Consider the following 26,793-nt stretch of genomic DNA (forward strand, 5'->3'; position numbering starts at 1 on the left):
CAGAGAGAGCTGCAATCCCGATGTCCAAACGCTTGAGCTCAGATGATAACAGAGACAGGTGATCATCCTCTCTTAGGGATAGGACATTCCAGGCACCCACCCGAAGGGACCGCCTCAGGTTAACCCAAGGAGACCGCCGTCTGGTGGACGACACCTCTGTCTGGTGACTGCCAAACAGACAAAGATTACATGGTCAACATCAGTTAAACATCAAATGGAGCTGCCTATCTGGATTTTGGGCTTGTTTTCCCTTATCAGGATGGCATACTTAAAAATATCGAACTAACGATGACCACATTCACCATTTAAACATCAGACGCACCTCCTGATTGTTATGGTGAGCATTGCCACGGATTATGTCTCACACGGTAAAAGCGCATAATCCGCAAAGAACAACCATCCATCTGCCACCCAGACGATTTTTCTCGCTAATGCAAACCATTCAACCAGAAGGCACATGATATGATTGGTGGGTAAATCGAAACATGTGGAGTGTGACGAGCTTCGGTAGTGATGGTGTTAGATGGTTGATGAGCTGTGCTCAGTTTCCGCCAGATGTAGCGCTTTGCATTTCGGCCAAAAAGTTCAATTTTCATCTCATCAGACCACATACTCTGTTGCCTTATGCTCTCAGTCTTTCACATGCCTTTTTGCAAACTCAAGGAATGCTGTCACATGCCTTTTTGCAAACTCAAGGAATGCTGTCACATGCCTTTTTGCAAACTCAAGGCATGCTTTCACATGCCTTTTTCTCAGGAGTGGCCTCCATCTGGGCACTCTTCCATAAAGCCTAGATTTTGAAGTGTTTCAGAGGCTATTGTCTTTCTGGCAGGTTCCCTCATTTCAGATAAGGAACTCTCGAGTTCTGCCAGATGGTCATTGGGTTGTTGGTCACCTCCCTGACCAAGGTCCTTTTTGCCATGTTGCTCAGTTTGGTCAGACAGCCAGCTCTAGCAAGAGTCTGGGTAGTTCCATATTCTATACATTTCCAAATGATGGAGCTCATTGTGCCCTTGGGAACTTTTAATACTAGAAATTGTTTTATACCCTTCCCCAGATCTATGTCTCCTCACAATTCTATCTCAGAGTTCTACGGACTTCTTGGACTTCATGATGGAGCTTTTTCTCTGACATGCACTGTCAACTATGGGACCTTATGTAGAATGGCATGTTTCTTCTATAGAAAAACAAATTTGGAGCATCATAGCAAAGGGATTGAATACTTATTGGTGCAAGACACTTCAGCTTTTCATTTTTAATTCATTTGTAAAAATTTCTAAAAAAAAAATATACTCTTTGATATAATGGGGTATATTGTGTAGCACAGTGACAATTAAAAAAAATTAATCCATTTTAAATTCAGGCTTGAACATAACAAAATGTAACAAAAGTCAAGGGGTGTGAAAACTTTTTGAAGGCAATATATATATATCTATAAATAAATAAATAAATAGAAATATTTATGCTAAATAATAAAAGTAATGTAAGGATGATAAACTGCAGTTTAAAAAAGGTTTCAATGAGACAGGGATGATGGTGGTTTCGAGAGGAGCTAACAGTATTGCCATCACATAATCACTACATCACTGCCTTCAGACTATTGTCTAGCTAAAAATATCAGAAGCTCCTTTATTTCATTTCAGCATTTCGTATAAGAAGCTCCTATACAATTTCAGGTAGTTCTTGCAACTTCAGTTGTCTTTCCCACTTTAATTTTTTTTTTATTAAGTGAGACTAACAAATCACAAATGCAGATAATTATAGAATGCTGTTATTAGAGATGTGCATAGTTTGTAAGAAGTTAATGTTTATGTACTGGTATTCACATTGTAATCAGGCTGTAAAATTGTCGAGTCTCAGTATGTGGCTCTCCTACAAGATTAATCAGGTACTGTTGAAACCAGTGGAGTGTTTGTAGAAGCTTGAAGCAATAATTGTTGAAGTGTAAAGGAGGAGGAGGAGATTGGGACCATACTCTGTCCAGAGCGGCGGTGCTGCCGAAGCAGTCTCCTGAGCTGTTGGACACAATTCTGGATGAGTCACCACTCCGACACAGTACAACAGCATGCTGGCACTCATATTGCCGACCTCAGGATGACACAGGCAGAGTCAACCCCACCTGGTATTAATTTAACAGCCGAGTGAGATTTGAACTCGGGACCCTCGGATCCAAAGCCCGCCACCCTAACCCTTCAGCCAACACCAGGCATATAATTGTAAAGGAGGTTCAAATATTTATTCAATTCCGAGTTAGAGTGGATAATCTCCTATTCAGGCGGTTCTGCACGTGATGCGCCGACGTAGCGAATCTGCCACTGAGAAACCGTGACTCGAGAAGGTTCTTGATCACATGGCTCGCTTTTACCTTGATACTGTGACTGGAGCAGGGTTCATGATTATGTGTGTCCCTTATGAAGCACTGGTTTCTTGGGATTACCGAAGGCATGATATTTCTGCTGATATGTGATGTCCATATGTACGACAATGAGGGACATGTGAATCGGCCCTGCCCCCATCAGGCTGATTGACAGTCGTACAGTTCCACTTACCCCTTGGATCCCTGCCTATTCTTTTACAAAGAAAAATTTTTTCGTACGTTTCATGGAATCCTTTCAAGCTATTAAAATTACAAAGCAAAGGATGATGCACGAGGTGAAACTCTGCCAGATGGTACCAGTCATTGCTTGGCATTGATAGAGGAAGCTCGGAAATATGCCCTCTGAAAAAAAATTATTATTATTATTATTATTAATTATTACTTGTACGCGCCCGTAAAAAAAAAAAAAATTCAAACCTCGAGCAAGAAACAACAACCACACAGGCCATTTCTTCGCTCTCGAGTGCCCGTACGTGTGTGGCCCGGAAGTTCACATATTATTCGCAGTTACAATTATTCGCAATTTAGTTTTAATGCCCAAATATTCAACTAGCGCCAATGTATTTTGCCGTTTCGCAATGTCATCGCAAGCTTCAACAAAAAGAGAAGAGAAGAGAAAAAAAATTTACTTCCTGGTTCGGAGCACACCAGCTCACTCTGATGTTACCAAAATTTATGCACCGTCTAATATGAAAACGACCATAACTTGGGCCATTGTGTTTATTTATAAATGCGCATAAGAAATCGAGAAATTATTGGAATACACGAAGTCATCACTCTCCGGAAGCCCGTACGTTGTAACCCGTAATGGAGAACGCGGCTGAGCTTCCCTTCCCCATCGGCCACGCCCACGCAACGTGTCTTGTCATTGGTTTGGTAAATAAATGGCCATAACTTGGGAAGCACTTGTCCGATTAATATCAAACCTTGAAAAGGCACATCCTTAGGTCCCCAGCAATCTCACACTCACTCACACACACACACACACACACACACACACACACACACACACACACACACACACACACACACACACACACACACACACACACACACACACACACACATTGCTGGAATTATAGATAGATGAATGAGAAGATGAATTCCCAGGTTTGAGCGACATCATTTTTTTTGCTTTTTTTTCCCATGGTCTGGAGAACTGAAAAGTGGTCCCTGCCTCGACAAGCAGCTGAACAATCCAAGGAGGTTCTCATATGAGGCCAAAGCAACTTTTTAGAGAAGATACTCGAACTTTAGTTTTGTATGTAGCAGATGGGGAGGCCATTTTTTTCCACCCCATCCCTACAAAGAGAGTATGAGCGTACTCTCTGACATACATATATTATAATAAAAAACAAAACAAGGCACAGCCAACCAATAAAAAATAAACCAATGTCACCCGCAGGGTGACCCGTATCTTGCCAAAAGGTGACCACGTGTGACTTCTTTAAGGTCACACTGAGGTGAACAGAGCTGCTATCCACCAGGAGCGACTCCTTGAGGAATATCTGCCTACGAGAGATTCCGATGAGAATCGTTCTCCAGAGTAACCATGAAAAATATGCTTTTTCCTCATAACGTCACCAAATGACGTCATAATGTCTCAAGCTTGACATATCTAGAAAGCACTCATCGAGGTGTTCAATTTGAGGTACTACACGATATGGTTCCTAAAAATTGAAAATTTGACCTTGGGGTCAAATATGTTTGACCTGAGGCACTAACCATGAAGGTCAAGGCCAATCGCCACCAAAAAGTAATTAGCTGAGCGCCAGAGCATGAACTATATTCCCATGAAGTTTGAAGACGATCCGATCAAAGTTACTCAAAAAATAAGGGTTTCGTCGACTCCCCTGATTTGCGCCAAAGTGACCTTGACCTTTGACCTTGACCTTCAAAATTTTGTGCACTGAAAGGGACCTCTATAGGCCTCTGATATGCGAAGTTACAAAAATTTCCGATGATAACTGTGCTCTGCAGAATTTTTTATACGTGATTACAGACAAAAATAAAAAAAATAAAAAAACCTACAAGCTGACAAACATATCCTGCAAAAACTTCGTTTTGGCAAGATAATAAAAATGAACTCCAATCTCCAATTTTGAAACAAACGGGAAGAGCAGGGTAAGCCTCAGGCAATGATACATGAGTTTGTGATAATGGCTTGCAGATACATTTCTTTCATTAACACCGCATCCATCCTCCTCCAACCTACCTGTGAGCTCCACCAGTGTAGAACCATCAGTTAAGGTAGCATTCACTTGTCCGGTGCGTATCGCGAAGCCAACTGGAGTCAGAACAGCAGGATGCTTCTTCGCCAAGTAATCATAAAAACCTCTCCATGTATCATTCTCAGCAAATAGGTCATTGGGAACTATAAGTGGAATAAGAAAACACAGGAGGAAGGAATACACACCAACGTACATTGAATGTTAAGCCACTGTTTAGTGTCTACTTAAAGAAGAAGTGTCCATCCGTGTGTGTGTGTGTGTGTGTGTCTGTGTGTGTGTGTGTGTGTGTGTGTGTGTGTGTGTGTGTGTGTGTGTGTGTGTGTGTGTGTGTGTCTGTGTGTATCTATCACGCTTTATTGCAAAGGATTCCTGCTGTCATAAAATCATTAAAATGGTAACAGTAGAAAGCTAATTTACTTGGAAGAAAAATCACTGTCCGTCTAATCATGAAGGTGCTGGTTTTAAAAGCCTGCCTTCCCCGGATCGACAAAGAAGAAACGGGATCAGAGCTTAAAAGTCCAGTGTAATGAAGATTGTGTAAAAACCTTTTTTGGTATTATTATAATGAATTGCAAGTAATACACCAATAACTTACATGGTTTTTCAATTCAATTATTTTTTGAGGGGTTAAAGTAAAAAAAAATAAAAAAAATAATAATAAGTTTATCTGGATTGTACCACCCCTAAAAATTGTGAACAGATCCCGAGGCGATTGCATAATCCATGCGACGTCATCCCACGAACAATTGTTTCAGAACTGCAATAGATTGTCAAGCGGTTGTGCATTGTCAATGCACAGATTTGGTGAGCTGCAGTAAGAAATAGGTTGTGGTTGTCAGTGTATAAATCATGTCAGTGTATAAATTCCCTTTTTCACCAAGTTTCACCAAGTTTCACCAAGTCACACAGCAACAATTTCATATTTTGGAGCAAAAATAACTCCAACACAGTTTCACCAGTGGCTTCTATGAACAGACGACTTGTTTCAGCATCGTCAACCTCAGGTTTATTTCTCGTGACCCACTAGTTGAGACCATAGCTTGAGGCCTGCTCACATTTTTCACTCCCCAGGTATTTTAAAGCTCATGATCTTGCCAGCACAATCACCTCACTCTATTTTTGGCATCTGGTACACTGCGAACCAAAACGGATCTTTTTTGAATTGGCCTCAACATCAAGGGCTTTATGTCACGCACGTGCTTGGTGCATTGTTTACATCAAACTTCAGTCAGTTTGGCGTGAAAGTGGTCGACATTGCAGCTGGGCCAAGCTTCCCCAGTGCCCTGTGGAGTGAGGACAGAAAGATTATCAGGGCATGGTGGAAGAGCATGAGGGGCTTGAGGAAGTGCATGGGGAAGTCGTGGAAGAGCATGGGGGAGTTGTGAGTTAGAGTGTGCTTCGGATCGAACTGAGTGGCAAGAGTTCATTTTGAAAAACATTTATTCTTTTTTGTGAGCTGTAAATGAGCGCCACTTTAATGTAGTAATGAGAACAGGAAGGAACGGTACAAAAGGAAGGGGAGGGTAATGAGCAGGAGTAAGTGAGGACAGGGTCGAGTGTGAGAGAGGAGTGGGTAGGTCAAGTGGGTGTGGATTCGTCGAGTGAGTGGAGGGGAGTAAAGTGGGGAGGAAGAAAGTATACCAAACCCCTCGACAAATTCTAAACTTCATCGATTAAAAATGATGTATGAATGCCGGTAACACTTCTGGTCAGGCTGATCACGAAAAGCAAAATGAAAATGCAGAGTTGGAATGGTTGTGTGTGCATTTAGTCAATGTGTGCACCTTGACACACACACACACACACACACACACACACACACACACACACACACACACACACACACACACACACACACACACACACACACACACACACATAGATGTTAAATGCTTACACGCTGTCAACTTCCATTGCCTGGGAGGGAGTGGAGGAAGGTTGAAGGAGGGAGGGATGAGGAAGAAAGAGTGAGAGAAAATGAGAGTGTGAGGAGGGATGTTAGTTAAGTGCGGGGAGGAGATGGCGGCCTCTCAGAGCTGTAAAAACAAAGTTGTAAATCGTTCACGTATGGATCATTCAAGGTATTAGTGAATATTTGATGCTAAAAGGTAAATCGTTCACGAATGAATTAGCCACTTAATTTCTTCTTTTGATAGTGGAAGACAAAATCGCTAGTGCAGAGCGTGCATGGGCACTATGCAGTTCTACCACGATAAACTTCCAACTTCCGGATGTATGAGCATTCTCGGGACGATATAAAATGGTCACATGATGTTCTGATCAGTAATAGTGACGGATGTTGGGGGCGGTTAAATACAGTTACAAAAGACATCTAAAATATGCTACGATTTTCGTTTAAAAGTTTTAATCCAAGAGAACAGCCATGAATACGTGTTTAGAGAAACCAAACTTATTCATTAAACCAAACATGAAACTCGATTGCACTGGGTGTTTAATGCAGCTGTTCCAAAGGTAACGTTTATTATTCCACGACAGGATGGATTAGGTTGGCCAGATGTCATGTCCCTTCAGAAGGACATAGATGGAGCACACACAATCATATCTAGTAATACCGTATTTCTCGAAGCAATTGAAAAAAATATATAAAAGTACACAGGAGCACAAAAAACAACACAGCCACCATCACAGCAACAAGAACAACTAATTGGGATAAAAGATCAATTTTTGCAAATTTCACTTCATTTTACATCCTCATTGAGATTCACAGATAGACGTGCAATATGTTCCTCAAGTACAACATGCTGTACTTTGATTAAACCCATCAGCGAAGCGACGGCTAGGCACGCTGATCGTGATTACAAAATCTGCACTGATAAATTCCCTTGTAATTAACATGCTTATGAATTGAATATATCTGGCAGGTTTTATGTGGCTATGATACAAGTCTAAAGGTTAACTTATGAGGGCACGTATAAATCATGGACATGGTGACAAGTGTGGTTCTTGAAGAAGAACAAAAAAAGAAATAAACCAATGTCACCCGCCAAATCCGGTTAGGGATAGGGTAGAAAACATATCTTGCCAAAAGGTGACTACGTGTGACTTCTTTAAGGTCACACTGAGGTGAACAGAGCTGCTATCCACCAGGAGCAACTCCTTGAGGAATATCTGCCTACGAGAGATTCCGATGAGAATCGTTCTACAGAGTAACCATGAAAAATATGCTTTTGCCTCATAACGTCACCAAATGACATCATAATGTCTCAAGCTTGACATATCTAGAAAGCACTCATCGAGGTGTTCAATTTGAGGTACTACACGATATGGTTCCTAAAACTTGAAAATTTGACCTTGGGGTCAAATATGTTTGACCTCAGGCGCTAACCATGAAGGTCAAGGCCAATCGCCACCAAAAACTAATCAGCTGAGCGCCAGACCATGAACTATATTCCCATGAAGTTTGAAGACGATCCGATCAAAATTACTCAAAAAATAAGGGTTTCGTCGACTCCCCTGATTTGCGACAAAGTGACCTTGACCTTTGACCTTGACCTTCAAAATTTTGTGCGCTGAAAGGGACCTCTATAGGCCTCTGATATGCGAAGTTACAAAAATTTCCAATGATAACTGTGCTCTGCAGAATTTTTTATACGTGATTACAGACAAACAAAAGAATAAAAAATAAAAAAATATAAAAAAAACATACAAGCTGACTAACATATCTTGCAAAAACTTCGTTTTGGCAAGATAAAAGAGAGAAAGGACAGGAGAGGAAAAACAGAAGGAAAGGGAAATGGAGTTTGTGATTAAGTGTCACAATGCAGTGTGCGGTTCACACAGTGGGTCCGCAGGAATAACTTGTGGTCACCAAATCAATGTACCGTACTCGAAGTGTGACACCAACGGTGCTTCATTTCCACAAGAAATAGCAACATGAACAAGTTTGAGGGCTTCATCAGCTAATAGCACTTTCTTTTATTTAAAATGACTTTAAGCAAACACACTCTTGGCCACCAACATGTGACTATCCAGCTCCACAGTTGTACTGGTATTATTAACTTGTCTCCTCAAATTCATGGCAAAAGGGCATTCGTTCCTGATTCCCATGAAGTATCCAATTATGGAAGCGCGATACACACAAAGAGCTCCAGGCAGTCGTAGCGTTGCCATGGAACGCTGCGATGTTTTAAGCCAAAGTCGCTGCGATAGAACCATTACGAAGTTACTTTCATGGAAATTTGGAAAATAATGCAACATACGCTCTCAACGACGCACTGTAATGGATGGACAAATCTCACTTTGAATCTTGCATAAGCGTCAAGCATTATTTGCTCCATGCAATGGAATATTCATGAATTATTTGCAAGACAACAGAAGATCCTCGTTTTCATCAGTTTCAAGAGAAACCCAACACTGAAAATGTAATCTATAATCCCTTGCAGATGTACACTGTTGCTCATCAGCATTGTTGTACTGCATATATTTTGTTGTCATATATACTCCCAGTCTCTACTGGGACTTAAAGGACTCCAATTAGTCACACCTTGTGTGGTCGACCTGGGAAATGTTTTTGTTTCCAAGTCTTTCACGAACCAGCTGGCCAAGCCTGACGTTGGACTGAAGGTGATTTGGGTGGGAATATGTAATTTGTTCAGGGTGCCGACAATAAGGCGCTGACAATTCAATGATCGACAGATGGTTCTTTAATCAGTGAAACACCAGGATGGCACTTTATAGCTGGTTCAAGATTTGAACCCAGTCTAGACAGCTCAGAGTGAAGTACTTTACCTCTACGATCCTGTTCGATGTATTTTACCATGTTATTTTTCTAAGATAATAGGCTATATTCAATTTTTGAAAACAAAGTCGAGACTCACAGAAGAGCAACAGACCAGAAGATAACAGAGCAAGAAGAACACATTGAAAATGGGAGAAACACACCAACAGCAGGGTAGAGGGACACTTGGAGGGACACTTGGAGGGAAAATGGGCATGAGGAAGAATGATATCAAAGTGAGGGGGAGGGGGACACAGGAGGTGAACAAGCTGGATACAATCTCGAAAACAGGAAGAGAGAGAGGAGAGAGAGAAAAACTTTGAATGAAAGAGCAATGGACAAATAAGAGAGGGTTAGGAGAGGAGGAGGAGATTGGGACCATATTCTGTGCAGAACGTTGGTGCTGCTCAAACAGTCTCCTTGGCTATTGGGCACAATCCTGGACGGGTCGCCACTCCGACACAGTATACCAGCATGCTGGCACTCATTTTCCTGACCTCGGAAGGATGACAGGCTGAGTTTACCCCACCTGGTATTTATTCAACAGCTGAGTGGGATTTGAAATCAGGACCCCAGGATCCAAAACCCACTACCCTAACCATTAAGCCAGCATCAGGCATAGGGTTAGGGATAAGGTAGAAAACAACCTAGAAAGAAAGGGCTGGGATTGGAAAGAGGTATGGTGGGGAGGGGAGAGTGATGACGAGGGTAGTAAAATATCATAGGTATGGATGGAGGTGGTGAGGTTGTGGTGAACAGCCATATTGAAGCTCTGGAGGGAAGAATGGGATTGAATGGAACAACTTGGTTCCACAGGTGAGGGAAAGGAGGAACAAATGTGTGTCGATGTGAGCCTGGATTTTAGGAGTTTCACCAGAAGTGGGTTACTGGCATACCACAACACCATGCAAATGTGGGAGGTGGGGGCCGGGAGGCGGAGGTGGAAAGGAAAGGGCAGAGGGTGTAAGACCTGAAAGGAGGAAGGAAAAGACAAAGAGGCTACTGACCTGTCTGCGATGTGAGAGTAACAGGCCCTGAGACTCAGCTTCATCACCAAAGATTCCAAAGATTTGGAGGGCCTTGGTTTCCAAGGCATCAACAAGTGCAAGTTGTGTGTCAGGGGCGGCAAACGAAATGGGGGAGATGCACTCCATCGAGCTGCACATGAAGGCCCTGTCGGTTGTCAAAAGTTATGATTGGCCAAAGAAAGACCTTGGAGTGTCCCGGAGAAATTGGGTTTGACAGGGCATGATAGGTACAGAGATCAACGGGTTGGGTGGATATTTTTAGATTTGGAATCAAAAGCAAGATTATGGGATTTAACTTTCTCATGAGCATTTGAAGTGATGGAAGGGATTATTCAAAGCTTGAACATACACTCAAGAAAAACTTGACAGGGCACCACCCGGTTTTTGAAGAAGACAGGTATGAAAGTTCAGTTTTTAGGTTGACCAGATGTCATTTTCTGGCCTTGCTCATCGTGGACATGTAGCACTATCATTTTGCCTTTGGTTTCATAATATGTGAACACGTTTTAGCTTTGGTTTCACAGGGTTTCCCAGCAGGGGTTTGGAAAGCTTGTACTGTTGTGCTTGAGTAATGAATCGACTCGGAATCCAAACGCTTCGGACATCTTTTCTTCCATGCTAAATTGGTGACCCCGACGTGAGCCAAAGAGATGGACAAGCTGTTGTAAGCACGAAACCAGTCGTCAGGACTGACCAACCAATGGTGCCCTTCCCAGGTGTACAAGCAGTTTCATCAGTGACAGCAGTTTCGATAAAGCTGCCGTCATTCTGGCCTAATGATCTGCAGCTGTGGTTTACGCAAGTCAAAGTCCAATTTGACAACCAAAAGATTACGATTGAGTTGACTCAATTCAAATACATTGTTGGCTCCTTGTCACCAGAGTATGTGATGGATGTGAGAGATATTTGACTACAACATCCAACAAACACTCCATACGCGTCTTTGAAGGCTGGGCTCATAAAGTGTACGACTCCTTCTGAGTACTACCGCTTTCATAACTCTTTACAGTTGAGGATTTAGGAGATCGAAGATCCGCACAACTACTATGTCATATGCAGCAGCTCCTTGGTGACCGCCACGCCACTTTTTACCAGTTGCTCCTTCATGAGTTGTTTTTGCAATGTTTACCACCACAAGTCTGCACAATATTTGCAGCTAACACAGAGCTGGCACTACCCACCACTGCAGATCTGGCTCATAATCTCATTGACACCATTACACCATCAGTGTAGTGCAGTGGCTCATATGACACCTACACCACTGCATGTCACACAGCTACAATAAGAAATGGTTGACCTGAAGAAGCTCATCCTGGAGCTTCATGCTGTGCAACGCCAGTCGTGCCCAGCTTTGTGTACCCCTTGTGGGGACAAACAGAAACGCCGTACATCGAGCTGGCGTTCACCTTCATCTTCCAGAAACACTCCAGATTGGTGTTGATACCACATGACCTTCGGTGCTAATGCAAGTCAGTGTAGAGCAGTGTGCTCATTCTGGCTGCAGGGAAATGACTATGCCCACAATTAATAGCGACAAGTTCACCAGGGCCATACATCTGTCACCTTCTCTTCCTTGTGGATTGCACTCGTGGATTTTGTTATATTGCAGATACAGGGGTAGAGGTGAGCATTGTGCTACCTTCTGCCAATGAACAGAAAAAAATTGACAGGAATATTCATTACATGCTGCTAACAACAGTGCTATTGCCAGTTTTGTAGAACATCTCCTCCAGATTGATTTGGGTTTCCGTCATTCATTTCCGTTTGTGTTTACTATTGCTGACACCAGATAGTCTATCCGAGGTGCAAAATATTTTACATATTTCAAAGCTCCTCATAGATATCAAACATCACCTTCTATTGGATGCCTCAACACAACCTCGTGTTCTCGGTAAAGCATCCACCCACCGTTTTCTCGCTGAAGATCACCTGTCTTCCAACCACGCCAATGTGCCCTTTTCAGAAAGTACCTCATGACTTCCCATCCATAACGTGCCTATCGGCGACAATCCAGCCAATCAAACACCAGATCACGCATCACATCAAGACAAAGGGACTCCGCGTTTTTGTGCGTGTTTGTCGACTAGCACACGAGAAATGGGGTATCGCCCACCAGGAGTTAGACTATGTGTTATAACGTGGAATCATCAGACCATCGTCCAGCAGTTGGGCTTCACCGCTGCACATGGTATCCAAAAAGATACCTGGGGATTGGCGTTCTTAAACAACGCGACTGATCCAGACCATTACCCCATTCCACATGTCCAGCATTTTAGCGCGACATTCCACGGTGCTACAATCTTCTCCAAGATCGACCTCGTTCTTGCGTACCATCAGATTCACTTGGACCCAGATCACATCCTGAAGACAGTAGTCACCACACCTTTTGGCCAGTTCAAATTCCTTTGGATGCCTTTCGGCCAATGCAATGCCATAAGTTTATCGATTTATCAATGCCATTTGGCCTTTTAACGTTTTATCGATCAGGTGCTCAGGGCGTTACACTTCTGCTTCGTGTATGTATGTATATGTATACATATATGTATGTAAGTATATGTATACATATATGTATGTATGTATATATATATATATATATATGTATGTATGTATATGTATACATATATGTATGTATGTATGTATATATATGTATGTATGTATATGTATACATATATGTATGTATGTATGTATATATATATATATACATATATGTATGTATGTATGTATATATATATATATATATATATATATATATATATATATATATATATATATATATGTATGTATGTGTATATATATATGTAACATTGTATTCACCAGCAACACCGCAGAAAAAAACATCAGGAACACCTACATCTCCGCGTCACTTGTTTGCAGGACTTCGGCATCGTCATCAATCCCACAAAGTGCATATTCGGTGTCCAGAGTTGAATTTCCTTAGCCACTGTGTTAACTCCTCAGGCATCTGTCTGCTTGAGGAGAAGGTGCAGATTTTGGGGATTTCAGTTTTTTATTTAAATTATTATTTTTTTTGTTTTCCTTGTCGAGGCTCGTATGAGAGCTAACACACAACGCACAGCGAGGGGGGGGGGGAGGGCATGAGACAAGAGGGGCGGGAGGGGGAAGAACAAAACAGTGGGGAACAGAGACATAAGGAGATCTGTGGAAGGGAGAGCGATGGGGTGGGGGATATGGGGAATAAAAGATGGACATTACAGGGACTTTCAGGAAGGAAAGCAGGGAATTTGAAGGAGGTGGGTTTGGGTGGATTATCGGGGGTAGAAAAGATTGAGGATTTGGATGTGGGATGATAAGAGGTGGTGAACAGTTGTTTTGAAGGCCTGGAGGAAAGAATGGGATTGAATAGAGTGAGGGAGTTCATACCAAAGGCCGGAAAAAAGAGGAATGAAAGAGTGAAGGTGAGCAGTGATTCGTGATTTTGGTAGTTTTACCAGAAGGGGGTTGTTGGCGGACCTTGAGCGCCCTGCGGAAATATGGTGGGGACAAATCGCAGAGAGAGCAGGGGGGGGTGGGGGCGAGGCTGGAGAGGAGACGGTATAAGATAGAAAGATGACCGACCAGCCTGCGGTGAGAGAGTGAGAGGCCCAAAGACTCAGCCCCATTGCAGATGCCAATGATCCAAAAAGCCTTGGTTTCCACAGCGTGAAGCCGAGAAAGGTGAGAGGAAGGAGGACCAGCCCAGAGGGGAGAGCAGTACTCCATCAGGCTGCGGACAAAAGCTTTGTAAGTGGTCAGGAGCTCGGTGGGCCGAGGAATGACTTTGCACGATGGAGGATTCCAGTCGGAAACTGGCTTTGGAGGCGAGGTTTGAAATGTGGCTTACCCAGGAAAGGTCAAGGCAGATAGTGAGACCCAGAAGCTTGAAAGAAAGGACTTCTTCCAGAGGATTGTTGAGAAAGTGGATGGGGGGGGGGGTGGGGTTCTAAACCGTCCTTTCGGAGAATCATAGTGAGAGTGTGAGATTTGTCCAGATTGAAAGACATGTTCCACGTGTTGGACCAGTTTGTGATTTTACCCAGATCTGCAGTGAGTGAAGAAGCTGCTGCTTGCCGGTCTGAGGGATGACAGATGGTAAGGCAGAGGGTGGAGTCATCAGCAAAGAGATATAGAGGATTTTCCAGAGAGTTGGAGAGATCATTGATGAAAACCAGAGAAAGAACAGGGCCCAGAACGCTACCTTGAGGATCTCCAGCCTGGACAGGAAGAGGGGATGAAAGAACTCCATTTCGGGCCAACCGTTTGACTGCACAGGAGAGGAAGTCTTCGAGCCATGAGTGGAGATGGCCTTGGATACCATAGGAAGAGAGTTTGGTGAGCAGGGCAGGGTGCCAGACCGTGTCAAAAGCATGTGATATGTCTTGGGGATATGGCTCTGATTTCATGTCCGGCATTGAGAACCTCCATCCTTTGTTGGGAGAGCAGAAGCAGCATATCCAGGGTAGAGTGACCTGGTCTGAAACCAAAATTGATGATCGGAAATCAAGCCATTGGAAAAGAAGAAGGATTTAATGTGTGAAGCGATGATGGATTCCATAACCTTGCTGATGATTGGCAGAAGGCTGATTGGTCTATAGATGCAGGGATCTGTTTTTGTACCTTTTTATGCAGGGCAGTGATGTTTGCTGATTTCCACGCAGATGGCAGATGACCTTGAGCAAATGAGAGGGTGAATAGACAAGAGAGAGGGTGAGCAAGAGCAGAAGAGCAGGCTTTGAAGACACGTGGGCTGATGCCGTCTGGACCGGTTGCAGAATCTGAGTCGAGGTTTGACAGCAAGCTCTCCATCTTGTCAGGAGAAAAGGACACGGAGTCCAGGAACAGTTGGGTGCGACTGGGAAAGGTAGGTAGAGAAAGTGATGGGTTTTGGACACAAGATTTCGATGCAAACACCGAGTTTAGGCATTCAGCCTTTTCACGTGAGGTATCAGCAGTGCAGCCATTTGAGGTAAGGGAGGGGATGGAGGGGGAACATACACCAGAAACAGATTTGATTAGACGCCACCAGAATTTTGAGGAGGGAGAGAGGTTTGAAAGTTCTGACGAGCTTAGAAAGATGTTGTTTTCTGGCTCTCCTGAGGGTAGATACACACTTGTTCTGAGCTTTATGGAAGGAACTTAGATTACCCTCAGTTGGGTTTGCTTTCCATGAGGCAAAGGCAAGTTGTTTCAGGACAACTGCCTTGCCACAAGCTTCAGTGAACCAAGGGCGGGAGGAAGGGAAGGACAACTGAAGACGAGAGGGGATAAATCTGTGCATGAGGGAGAGCAAGTTTCTTTCAAAGAATTCCCAGGATGAGTTGATGTTGGAGAAAGTAGCGATAGGAGACCAGTCTATAAGTTTGATGGCTGCTTGGAGACCCTGCCAGTAAGCTTCAGTGAAATGCCAGACTCTACGGCGGTGAGGTGGTTCTCTGATAATAGCCAGAGAGATGTCCACTTTGACAAGGACGTGATCAGAAGAACTGATTGGAGCGGAGAAGAGCAGCAGATATTTTCAGGGAAATTTGTCAAAATCAGATCCAGAAGAGATGGAGTACCATTGGTTGAGATCCGGGTTGGTAAATTGACCGATTGAATCAGTCCCAATCAGTCGCAGAAAGCTTTTGCTGAAGTGCCATGACAGGTGAGAGAGGTACCCACATCTAGCCAACTGGCATGATGACAATTGAAGTCGCCACATATGAGGAAGAGAGAGTTTGGCTGAGAAAATAGAAGTTGGTCCATGTTTTCGGATCGTGAGGTGTAGATGGAGTCATCACTGTTTGGTGGACAGTACAGTACACATGTAAACATGAGGTGGGAGTGGAGGGGAAGCCGTGGCCAGAGGTATTCCTGGGGGCATGGGGAGTGAGGAATAGAGTCTTTGGGGAAGAGAGCAACTCCTCCACCAGCACGATGCTCAGGTCTGTCATTCTGGAGGAGGGAGTAACCAGGGAGAGATAGTTGGGAGTCAGACATGTCTTGGGGGAGGAAAGTTTCTGTTAGGCGGATTATGTCTGGTTTGTCAGTGGCAACCTGTATGGAAAGATCTGAAAGGTTTGAGCGAAGGCCCCAGATATTTGAGGTCCACACTGTTTATGGAGAGGGAGGGGAGGAGGCTTTGGGTGCAGGGGTGGGAGGGGAGGGGGAGGTAGGACAAGGGATGAGGGGAGGGGGGAGATAAGGACTGCGAGACAACACAAACTGCGAGAGTTTTTGGGCGTCATCAACTTTTACCATCAATTTATTCCAAAAGCAATGACAACACTGCATCCGCTGAATGAGTTACTTGCAACTGGTAACCACGCTGAAGTATTTCGATGGTTCGAGCCAACCTTGTCAGCCTTCCACACCATCATGTAGGGGATGTAGGGTGGGGGGAGTGGAGGGAAGGCAGTGTTTAGGGGAAGAAGAGAAGGAGTGAGGCAGAGGAAAGCATACAGTGGTGGGGTGGGGGGAACATGGGGATGCTTCAAAGGGGGACATGAGCTGGAGGGGCACAGAATTGGGGGACACAAGGTGGGGGCGGTGAATCTAATGTGGGGTGTGGGGATCCGGTGCGGGTGTGGGGGGTACCTGGATGTGAAGTTCTTTGGGAGTATATTGACGTGAAGGGGTTTACCATTGTAATCACACACTCGTTACAAAATGAGTTTGTTTCGAGAATCCCAAGGGTAGATCGCAGAAGATTGATGTCAGGATTGGGATGGAGGGAATGATGATTAAGGGCTTGAAGAAAGACTACTGCATGAACGCGATGAGTGATCGAGTGCAGGTTTGCGAACATTCCAGAAATGACACAGAAAGAAGAGGAAACAGGAGGGAGAAAGATATTTGGAAATAAGAGTGTAGTAAGATTAAATATGAATCTGTGAAGTGTAGAAAGATGAAAATGTGATCCATTTCACCATGTTAATTTAATGTAATATTTTAACGTGACATTTTACCATGATTTATTTTTACCGTGCTACTTTACTGTCAATCAATTCACCATGACACTACTTCTTAATTTAATTTATTGTACTGGCTGTTTCAATAAAGTACAATGTGCGAGATTCCACCTTTACATCTCTCCAGCCAATCAAGTAGCCCGTATAGGTAATTGATTTTGGACTGTCCTGCAATGAGATCATGAAATGCACTTGATGATGTGTGCTTATAAATCGTGTGAAATAAATGTAACCGCTTACCTGATGGTTTGGGGCTCACTGTTTCGGGAAGAACACTGATGGGTTTGTCTGGGTGTTTGCGACCAGCTGTCAGACATGGAGTGGGAGGAATACGATGGAGTAGAGAATTAGGACACGGTGAAGGGATGTTGGAGAAAGTAGCAGAACATGTTTGTGGACCATTACATGTTAAAATGCTTAATAACACTTTACGGAAGAATATTATCAGATCAGAGAGAAAAAAAGTCAAATACATGTTGCAATGTCAAAGTAGTAAATTTATCACGCCTGATAATTAGGAAAACATTTGATGTAGGGGAGAAGGAGGGGGGGGGGATGATAATAGCTGTGTCACATAGCATGAATGCAAATACAGACTTGCATTAAGACAAGGAATTATGAGAAACATCTGTTTCGCTAAACTAAGGTTGCCGACAACGACAAGGCATATTAGCCTCGACTCTGAAAGACTCCACTGCCTTATCTCAAAGGGCCTTTCATCTCCGCGCATGTAGTGGCCATGAAAGAGATGCTGAAGTATAATCGGTCCTCCGGGATGGATGTCTGGACAGGGGGACAGTCTTCCCAAGCCTGAACACCGCTCTCATCCAATGACCATCAATGCTAATTTTCTCAGCAGCCTGCAGCTTGCAGTTCCCTTAATGAAGCTTGCATTTGGTGAGGCGCTTTGCTTCTGAGATTGAGGGAGACACTTGTCCAAAGGGCCTTTATTCGGAGTCAACCTGTTTTATCAGGGGAAATTAATGGCTGCATTTCCGTAGCAGAATCTCCCAGGATTGCAGGAAGCTTTTAAACAGAGACACTTGGTATCATTTGTTTTTTAACCAACTTGTGCAATGCAACATCTTTGCAGACACCTTGTGGTCTCTGTTTCTGTACAGGTCATTGAAACTCATCCAACTCTTTACCAATTCAAATCCATCATTTTAAACAAACGGGTCTCTGCATTGGATTAAATTTTTTTTTATCGTATTATCAAATACACTAAATATTCATTGCTGCTTCACAGAAATTATTTTTGTCAACCCCCTGTGTAGACTGCATCTCCTTCCATGACACCCAATTTAATTTTAATCAGTTTATAATATTCAAATGAATCTCGTGTTGGGGTGAGAAAAATGATTAAAACTCAGTAGGATTTAAAGCATTTCTCAACTATGGTTACTTACCAGATTACGCGTGTTGCTTCGGGTTATGATACACGGATTCGTTAACTAAATAGACATTTTTATGTATTTATTTATTTATTTATTTATTTATATATTTGTGCATACAATGTCGAGGCGTGTGTGAGAACTAAAATGCTTAATGAAAACGAAAGTGAAAAGTTTTGTATGAAGATGACAAGACAGAGCACACAAAGGCATACATAAATCCAAAGCACAATGATGTGAAGCCAATTTTCATTTTGTCACCAGCTCCAGATGTTTCATTTTGGAAGAAGGAATAACAAGTGGAAATGAAGCATGTAATTAGCATTATGACAAGGCGTGAATGAATTTAACATAATCACACGTATAGATGTGCGGCGTGTGGTTTATCAATACACATGTATAGGTGTGGTTTATTAATTTTTCAAAGGTACCGGCAAGTTGACCGTGCCCGCATGGGATTCGAAACAAGGTAGGGATGAAGGAAGCAAAAATGCAAATGGTGTCTTCTGTTGTTGAACCGACAAGCTGGGAGCAACAACTCACATTTATTGCCACATCTGATGCAATGTAAATGCTCTAATGGCGGTGAGGTGCCAATATGTAGGTTATTGATGCCAAGGGTCCATAATAAAAAAAAAATTGTATTGGTGTCAAAGCCAGTGACCAATTGCAAATTAATGGTAGGAGGATTCCTACGGAAGTAAAGCCATGATATATGATCACTGATTAATCTGATGATGAACTTGTATTGAAGTGAGATAGTTTTCCCAACTGATCAGAGAAAAGCCTCTTACTGTGAAGTAGATCAAGGTCAAAAGTTTAAAACATTTTTGACTCAAGTAAATCGTTCTGGCATGATTGGTGCCAGAAAACACTGACATCTTGGTCAGTACATGAACATGCACACCGCCCCTCGGATGGACATCAAGACAGGTGTCCCATCCACCAACATTTCTTGGTGAACGCTAAAGATCAACGGTTGGCAAGTAACTGCCGGCACCCTGGTCAATTAATAAATTCCTGCCCGAATGAGCACTGCATCAGCGGTACAGCATCACCTCAGTGATGATGCAACCAGCAAGCTGAATTCAGAATTGAATCCCAGACCAATATTCGTTCGCTAACAACAATTGACATCTGATTAATATGGGCAACAAGTAGTACCAACATCCAAGTGTGCATAAGCAATCAAAGCATTCATGCTGTTTATGCCTCGGTGGATTATGATTGTATGGAGTAGGATATAAAAAAAAACACCCAAAGCATATTAATGACAAAAGAAAAGGAAGTAAACTCATCTAAAATTCATGACTTGTAAAAAGTCAAAATATATAACTATTTAGTGGTTATTCCATATCTAACCACAAACCTGCAACATGCCCATGGGTCTGATAATAAGTCATTTCATAAGAAACCAGTGTCCAATATAATACACCAAATCCACACAATTAGGCCCGGTATTGGCACAAGGGTGTGCCGACACTGCAAACCAAATGCCCGTTCCAGCCCAAAAGAGACCGCTGTTTGGGGATAAAGTTGAATTCTCACTTTTCATTTTACTGTGATGTAATCTGGAGCAATGGATTTTTTTAATCAATGGAGTTAAGCCAATACCTACATACCGTGGCATACGGGTGCTTTCCCAGACCATGTTCCATCCGGCGCACATGTCCGGTGTTCAGAACCGCTTGCGAGGAAGTAACCATTTTGACATGAATAAAGCAGTGTGTAGCCCAGACCGGCAACTTCCAAGGCTTCAACATTGGCAAATGGGGATGTTTCCGGCTCTTGGCATCTGTGCGCTGCACAAAGGGAATGGGGTGAGAAGAAAGGGAAGGTTGAAGGTATATAAGGTAATGAGTTACACACCTGAAGATTTCGCCTAAAATTTACCTTCTCAATGTTCTACTGAAAACTTTGGTGTCCAGGCTTGCTTTTTTTCCTGACAAAGTACATGTCAAGGCTCATGGAAGACTTGAACGAGAGATGAATTAGGGTTCACACCATGGCAGAGGCAGCGGAGAGCAAGAGGACATGCTCGTGAGAAGCGAGCACAACGTGAATGAGTTCAAGAGATCAACGATAGTCATTCGGGATGACATAAGAAGACTGTTAGCTGTCACTTTGATGGACTGCAGTGAGAAGCTTCAGAAAGGGAAAAAAACCAAAAACATGGGAAGGTTGTTCCACAGTTGGAGAAAGAGTACAAAAAAAAGTGCAGGTGACTTGTGAAATTGAATCTTTGTGTTTATAAGAAAGGGGGCTACTCAATAAATGTGTGCAACCTGATGGAGTCAGTGAGGGGAATTTATGAGGCGGAAGATGGAAAATGACCAAAAGACAGCAGGTAGAATACTGGGGGACAACCGATCTGCTGAATGGTGGGACAGCAGCAGGCCCTACGGAATAGCCTCCTGTTATTTGGAACGGTTATTTCAGATTCCAATTATGATCAAGGTTTAGGATTCCATTGCCTTCAGGACTACAATGTTGAATGCTGGAGCTCAAGCCCAGAGGAGATTGCGGAGAGGGGGGGGGGGGTAATATTACATTGCGTTTGTGATGAGCTGAGCAGTGCCAAGAAAGGAATTTGCCTGGAACAGTTACCCAGTTTTTGGTTGATAAAGGCAATTTGGAGATGTGACCTCGTGAGGGAAGGAGAAACCATGTCAGATGCTGAGGAAATTGTCCATTTATTGCAAGAATATAGTTACAGAAAGACATGAGCATTTGCAAGGTAGTCTTTCCAGTAGGACAGAGTAAGGATGTTGAATCTGTTTGGATTAACGACATATTCCAGATGGTGGACCAGTTTCTTGTCATCATTAGATCAGTTGTGATGGATGTCACTGTGGCCTGCCTGTCACTGGTCTAAGGAATTGTGGGGAACAGGGGGGTTGAGCTTATTAGGACATGATAACGGAGGGTTGTACAAGGAAGTGGATAAGTGTTCCTATATACGAGGAACAGAAATGGACCGACGATACTACCTTGGGATACAGGGAGAATGTTGTGTTGAAATGACAAACACTTGAAGGTGTTGCGTAAGCATGTAACATTTAGCAGCTTGTCGTGTAGTCCCTAGTGGTCACAATTTAAACTAGAATGGCATTTAGTGAAGCCAGGCTGTATCTCGCGTATTTCCAATACATAATGTATCTCCGCCAGGCTCAACAGTTTATGTTTTGTATCCCACTTATATGAAGGGTCTGCATCCAGACCATTCGTCTTTGTCACACCAAAATCGAATCGGCTTGTTATTGGCACCAACATAACTCATCCAACAAGTTTCGTTTGAATCCATCCACAACTTTTTGAGATATTGTGCTACCTATAGTGTTTGGCCCTATCTCTCAATGGTGAAGAATCACTTAAAAAATTATAGTAGTCGGATCCGGATCCGGATCTTCACCAAAATCAAATTAGTTCGTCGTTGTCAAACACCGAACCTGTCCAACAAATTTCGTCGGAATCCATGCATAACTTTTTGAGATATCCTGTTCAAAGACAGACAAACTGACAAACACAAACAGAGACGGGTGAAAACACAACGTCCGTCCACCTTTGGTGGCATAGGCAATGAACCGTTATTCTAGATTCCTTCATGATCATTAACACCTTTGAGAAGGCAGTCCTCGATGTTTTAGTTATTGATCTAATGACTGTCTCTGTAACTCACTTCTGAACCATGCTTGCAACTTATTCAGGACATCGCATGAACTAATGTATCCGTTGGCTTATGATTTGCCACCTTTCCTTCATAAAGCAGTTGACAAAACCTCTCTACACATAGACCCTCAAATGCAACACTACTTTACTACAGTTCAGCATCAAAGCCTTCTCTTTACAACTCCCCTCCTCCCCCAGCCATCCACAAATTTGACAAAACATGTAAACAAACTCTAAGCGAAGTAGTAGGCATCCAAACTTTTCATTCACTGCTTCAACTGCACTTTTACTCACAGCAAGCGGCCACATTAGGCCTGACCTCTCCCCTAGGTCATACATTGTTACACATTGTCTTTAAAGTTTTCAGAAAACATCAGGCAGCCAGGGCAACAAACATCTACCTGTTCATTTTACACAAATACAATGACTATAACCACAGTTTGTACAAATACAATGACTACATTGCAGTCAAACAGATGTTACGATACAATAAATGAGCAAACACACTGATAATACAGATATCCAAAGATACTGATCGATAACAACATTGATTTCAACAACAAGCATCAACTTTTTTTTTACCAAAACTATCGGAACATGAAAGCAAAAAGCATCTTGTTGAACATTACCACAAGTCAAGGGTGGGTGCATAATATATGCTTTCTTTTTCAAAGGCAATTCAGATTGGGTATGATAAGATGCAAGTCATAAAGAGACGTCTGCTTTTTTTGTGCCTACATCCCCGAGCTGCTGTATATTGCTGCATGGTCCCCAGGGTGGTGAGGGCAGGTGTTAATTTGATGTGTGAACTTCTGCATCCGTTCTCCTAATTTCACATTTAACGAAAAGGTGATAAACACCCATCTAAACACACAACATTTTCAAAAACAAAATAACAAGCAAGTGTTGTCATTTGCTCAGAGAAGAGTTCATTAACGAAGTCATCCAGTGACATTATGACTGAACAAAACGGCAGAAATTTTAAAAAGGTCACTTCTCCTGGAAGGTGCGGAAGACAAATGTTCAGCGACAAACATCAAGCGTTGATTGTTCCTGCGACTCCAATGCCTGAGAGTTTATTAGACTTTGATTAACCCAATGCCAGAGACTCTCCCTGCTGAGATAAACTGAATGACTCATCAAGGAACTCATCAAGTCAATATAAAAACGGCAGTGAATGGGAGCCTTCATGCACAAGGTGTTTTGAAGCAAATTGCAGGGAATATCGTTGGGGTGCCATGTTGGTGTATCCACAGGAAAACAGAACTAAGCAGTGTCCATCTCCATCCAAGGCCAGGTTAGTGTACGAACTTCAAATCTGTTCAGGGTGCTGGTGATAACTCTACTTCTCTTCGCTAATGACACAATCAGATCTTTAACGTCCACCAACTAATGCTGGCAGATGGGACCTCCAGAGCTTATCATTCATTCGAGGGACAGCACAATAATTTGCATGCAACACCTTACTTGTGGATTAAACAATCACACAACTTACAGTCTGCTTGGGTTGGTCATGAAGACCAGACTATAAAGAACTCAAAGATGAGTGCACGCTATCTCCGGTTCACACTATAGAATTTGAAAGCGAAAGAAGTGAGCTTCTAATGTGCTGTTATTAAAATATAATTATTGACCTTCATATAATCCATTCCCACTTGCACCATTTCACCCCATTCAGTAGGTTTGTAGTCTGGTTTAAGGAACTTACACAGGCATTCCGGTTGGACTCCGTTCCAAGAGAGATCTGCCTGGCAGGTGCGGCTCGTGGAGCCCTGAATGTGGAACCCTTTCCCGCATGAAAAATACACCGTGCTTCCTGCCTGTATGAAGACACAAGCAGAAAACATGGCATCAAGCTTTACAGTATGGAGTAGTGAAAAATGTTTTGTAACTCTCACGTGCAATATTCATGAATCAATGCAATCATTAATCAATTTGAATACGCCCAAAAACACACGGCATGAATATGAACAATTTTTAGGTTTATAGATTTCATTTGGGAAGACAAGATGTATGATGGGGGTTGAGATGGCAGCAATATCTAAACCTCCACTGTGCCTGGGGTGTTAAAACCAAATATATCTTTCTCCACCACGAAAGCTTCGAGCCATATATTTTTCATCATCAGTCGAATTACGGCAACAAAATATTTATCCTTAAATATAATCGTCCTTGCTCGGTCGGTTTACTGTCTGGTTATCTGTATTCGTTTATTTCATACACACTTTTTCCTCGGTTTATAGTTTTTCGCGATTGTATTCCTGATTTTGTTTGAATGTGGTTAAAAACAGGCAGCAGTGATCGAAATCTGCAACCGAAAGCCACAGGCTCAAGTTGGCCGTGAGGCCTTTGTAATACATCCTTTCCATCACCGTTATATAAATTATAGTGAGGGTTCTGAATCTGGAATTCCATAAAATTATTCCTCGTACCTTTGCATTAAACACCCAGCGAAAGAGCATTAAGGTTTATGTGTTCATATTCTGTTGTGGATAAACAAATGCAATATATATATATATATATATATATATATATATATATATATATATATATATATATATATATATATATATATATATATTTAGTCTAAGGTTTGTGGAGCAGTTATACAAACCATGCACGCACATGCAGCCAGATACATTAGACAAATGAGAAATCAGACAACACCGGACGACTTCAGACAATCACAGTCGGTGAAGTCAAGGAAAGCGATGTAACATCCCATGTACTCTGGGTGCCATTTGCATCCTCTTGTGATTCTACAGTCAGGATGGCATTTTAAGGAGAACTCCCCCCCCCCCCTCCTGCCTGCCCTCCACCCCATAGGATGCCAATCCAATGGGGTTTATCCATCATCCATCCTTGAAATGCTGAGCACCAAGCGAGGAAGCAGTATGTATCATTTTAAAAAACCTCGGTATGACTCAAATTTGCAACCATCCAGATTCAGAGTGGATGTTCTCACCATTACACCAATGAACCTGGTGTTATTTATTACTGAAAATTACAAAATGTCGAGGATTATACATTATTCCACCAAATCCCAAATCCCAAACGAACATATGGGACATGCAGCCAGCTAAAATTCTGTTTGAAAGACTGGTTACAATAAAATACATGTACGTGCACACAAGATAAGGAAAATGGTCCATGACAAATTTCCTTTTTCTTTCACATCTATGTTGTGTTTTAACTTTACATACATTTACATCAACTATGGACTTTCCTCACTCATATCACTGAATGTCTCATCATCATACCTACGAAATGCTGGATACATTGCAATGCTTACAAACGTCTGGAGTCACCAGCGTTCGTGGCTTTATTCCATTTCCGCGCACATGCCATAACCTCAAAAATCTCTGAAACTGAGCCAAGTTTCAAAATTTAAAATTCTTAATTGACCTCAACAGCAGTTCTGATTGCTTAAAAAAATCAAAGTGTTAATTTGTCCAATTCGGACATTGCTTGACATTCCGGGCATCTCCAGGTGTATGGTGTTAATATGACTGATCAGCGATCGCTAATCCCTTGCCAAGCCAGCTATTCCTTAACCATTTTGTTGGAGTGCTTCATTGAGTGCTTAAGCCACTTGGCAAGTGCTATACAAGCTGCTTGGTTGTTCATTTTCAAGCCATGGCCATACATGGCAAAAGTATTCGCATTGTCACTGAATATATTGATCGACTTGAATAAAGTTCAGGCCCCACTCGCCTGCGTTTGGCCCTGCGTTGTTGTGCGGTGCCTCGGGCGGTGGCTCACTCACTTAAAATATCGTACACGATGTTTCCCCTTTTTGTACAATACAATCTTCTTTCATTATACGACCCATCAATTCGACATAGATAGATACATACAGTGGAACTTCCCAGACTTGGCACCTCGAGGGACCGGCCCAAAAGTGCCAACTTCGAGAAGTTGCCAAGTCCGAGAAGTTGGGAGTTCCCCGCAAGAGTGCCAACAAAAAAAACAATGGAACAGTGTAAAAGTGATTTATACAATTTATGTACATTTATTAACACACAAGATATATGTACAATGACTTCTATTTAAAAACCTTTGCAAGATATACAATAGTGTTTATTTAAAATTAGCAAATTACGTACTTACAATTAATTAGCAAAAATCTTCATTATTACATGTAACAATAATTTTATTAGCTCTCCTGGCAAATGAAAAAAAGACATCAAGTCCATCTGGTGGGAAGAAGTCATCAATTTTTCTAGCAAAGAATTGTTCATCTGTGTGATAAGCTGTACAGAATCGGACAAATTCTCTCATAGAAAAAAAGTCTCTGAGCTTGTCCGTCATTTCAATCGCTTGTCTCATTGTTATTGGCGGGGATGGTTCGTTTTCCGCATCGTCGTCATCGTTGTCATCATCAGCGGGCAGTGGGCAGTGACTGTCGT

At 42.5% G+C, this 26,793-nt stretch overlaps 1 protein-coding gene across 4 annotated transcripts in view; it reads right to left on the reverse strand.

Moving 5' to 3' along the window:
- Positions 1 to 26,793, reverse strand: part of LOC147017206 (CUB and sushi domain-containing protein 3-like) — an 879,227-nt gene that overhangs the window by 18,737 nt on the left and 833,697 nt on the right. For all 4 annotated transcript variants that reach the window (XM_085846657.1, XM_085846658.1, XM_085846656.1 and 1 more), the window contains 4 exons: positions 24,093 to 24,204; positions 20,338 to 20,517; positions 17,562 to 17,627; positions 4,593 to 4,751 (listed from right to left, as the gene is read on the reverse strand). In XM_085846657.1, coding sequence (XP_085702783.1) covers positions 4,593 to 4,751; positions 17,562 to 17,627; positions 20,338 to 20,517; positions 24,093 to 24,204 — 517 coding nt within the window. The remainder of the gene's footprint in view (positions 1 to 4,592; positions 4,752 to 17,561; positions 17,628 to 20,337; positions 20,518 to 24,092; positions 24,205 to 26,793) is intronic.

Source organism: Eptatretus burgeri, chromosome 11, assembly GCF_056783735.1.
Source record: "Eptatretus burgeri isolate ZD-2024b chromosome 11, Ebu_testis_v1, whole genome shotgun sequence".
NCBI lineage: Eukaryota > Metazoa > Chordata > Myxini > Myxiniformes > Myxinidae > Eptatretus > Eptatretus burgeri.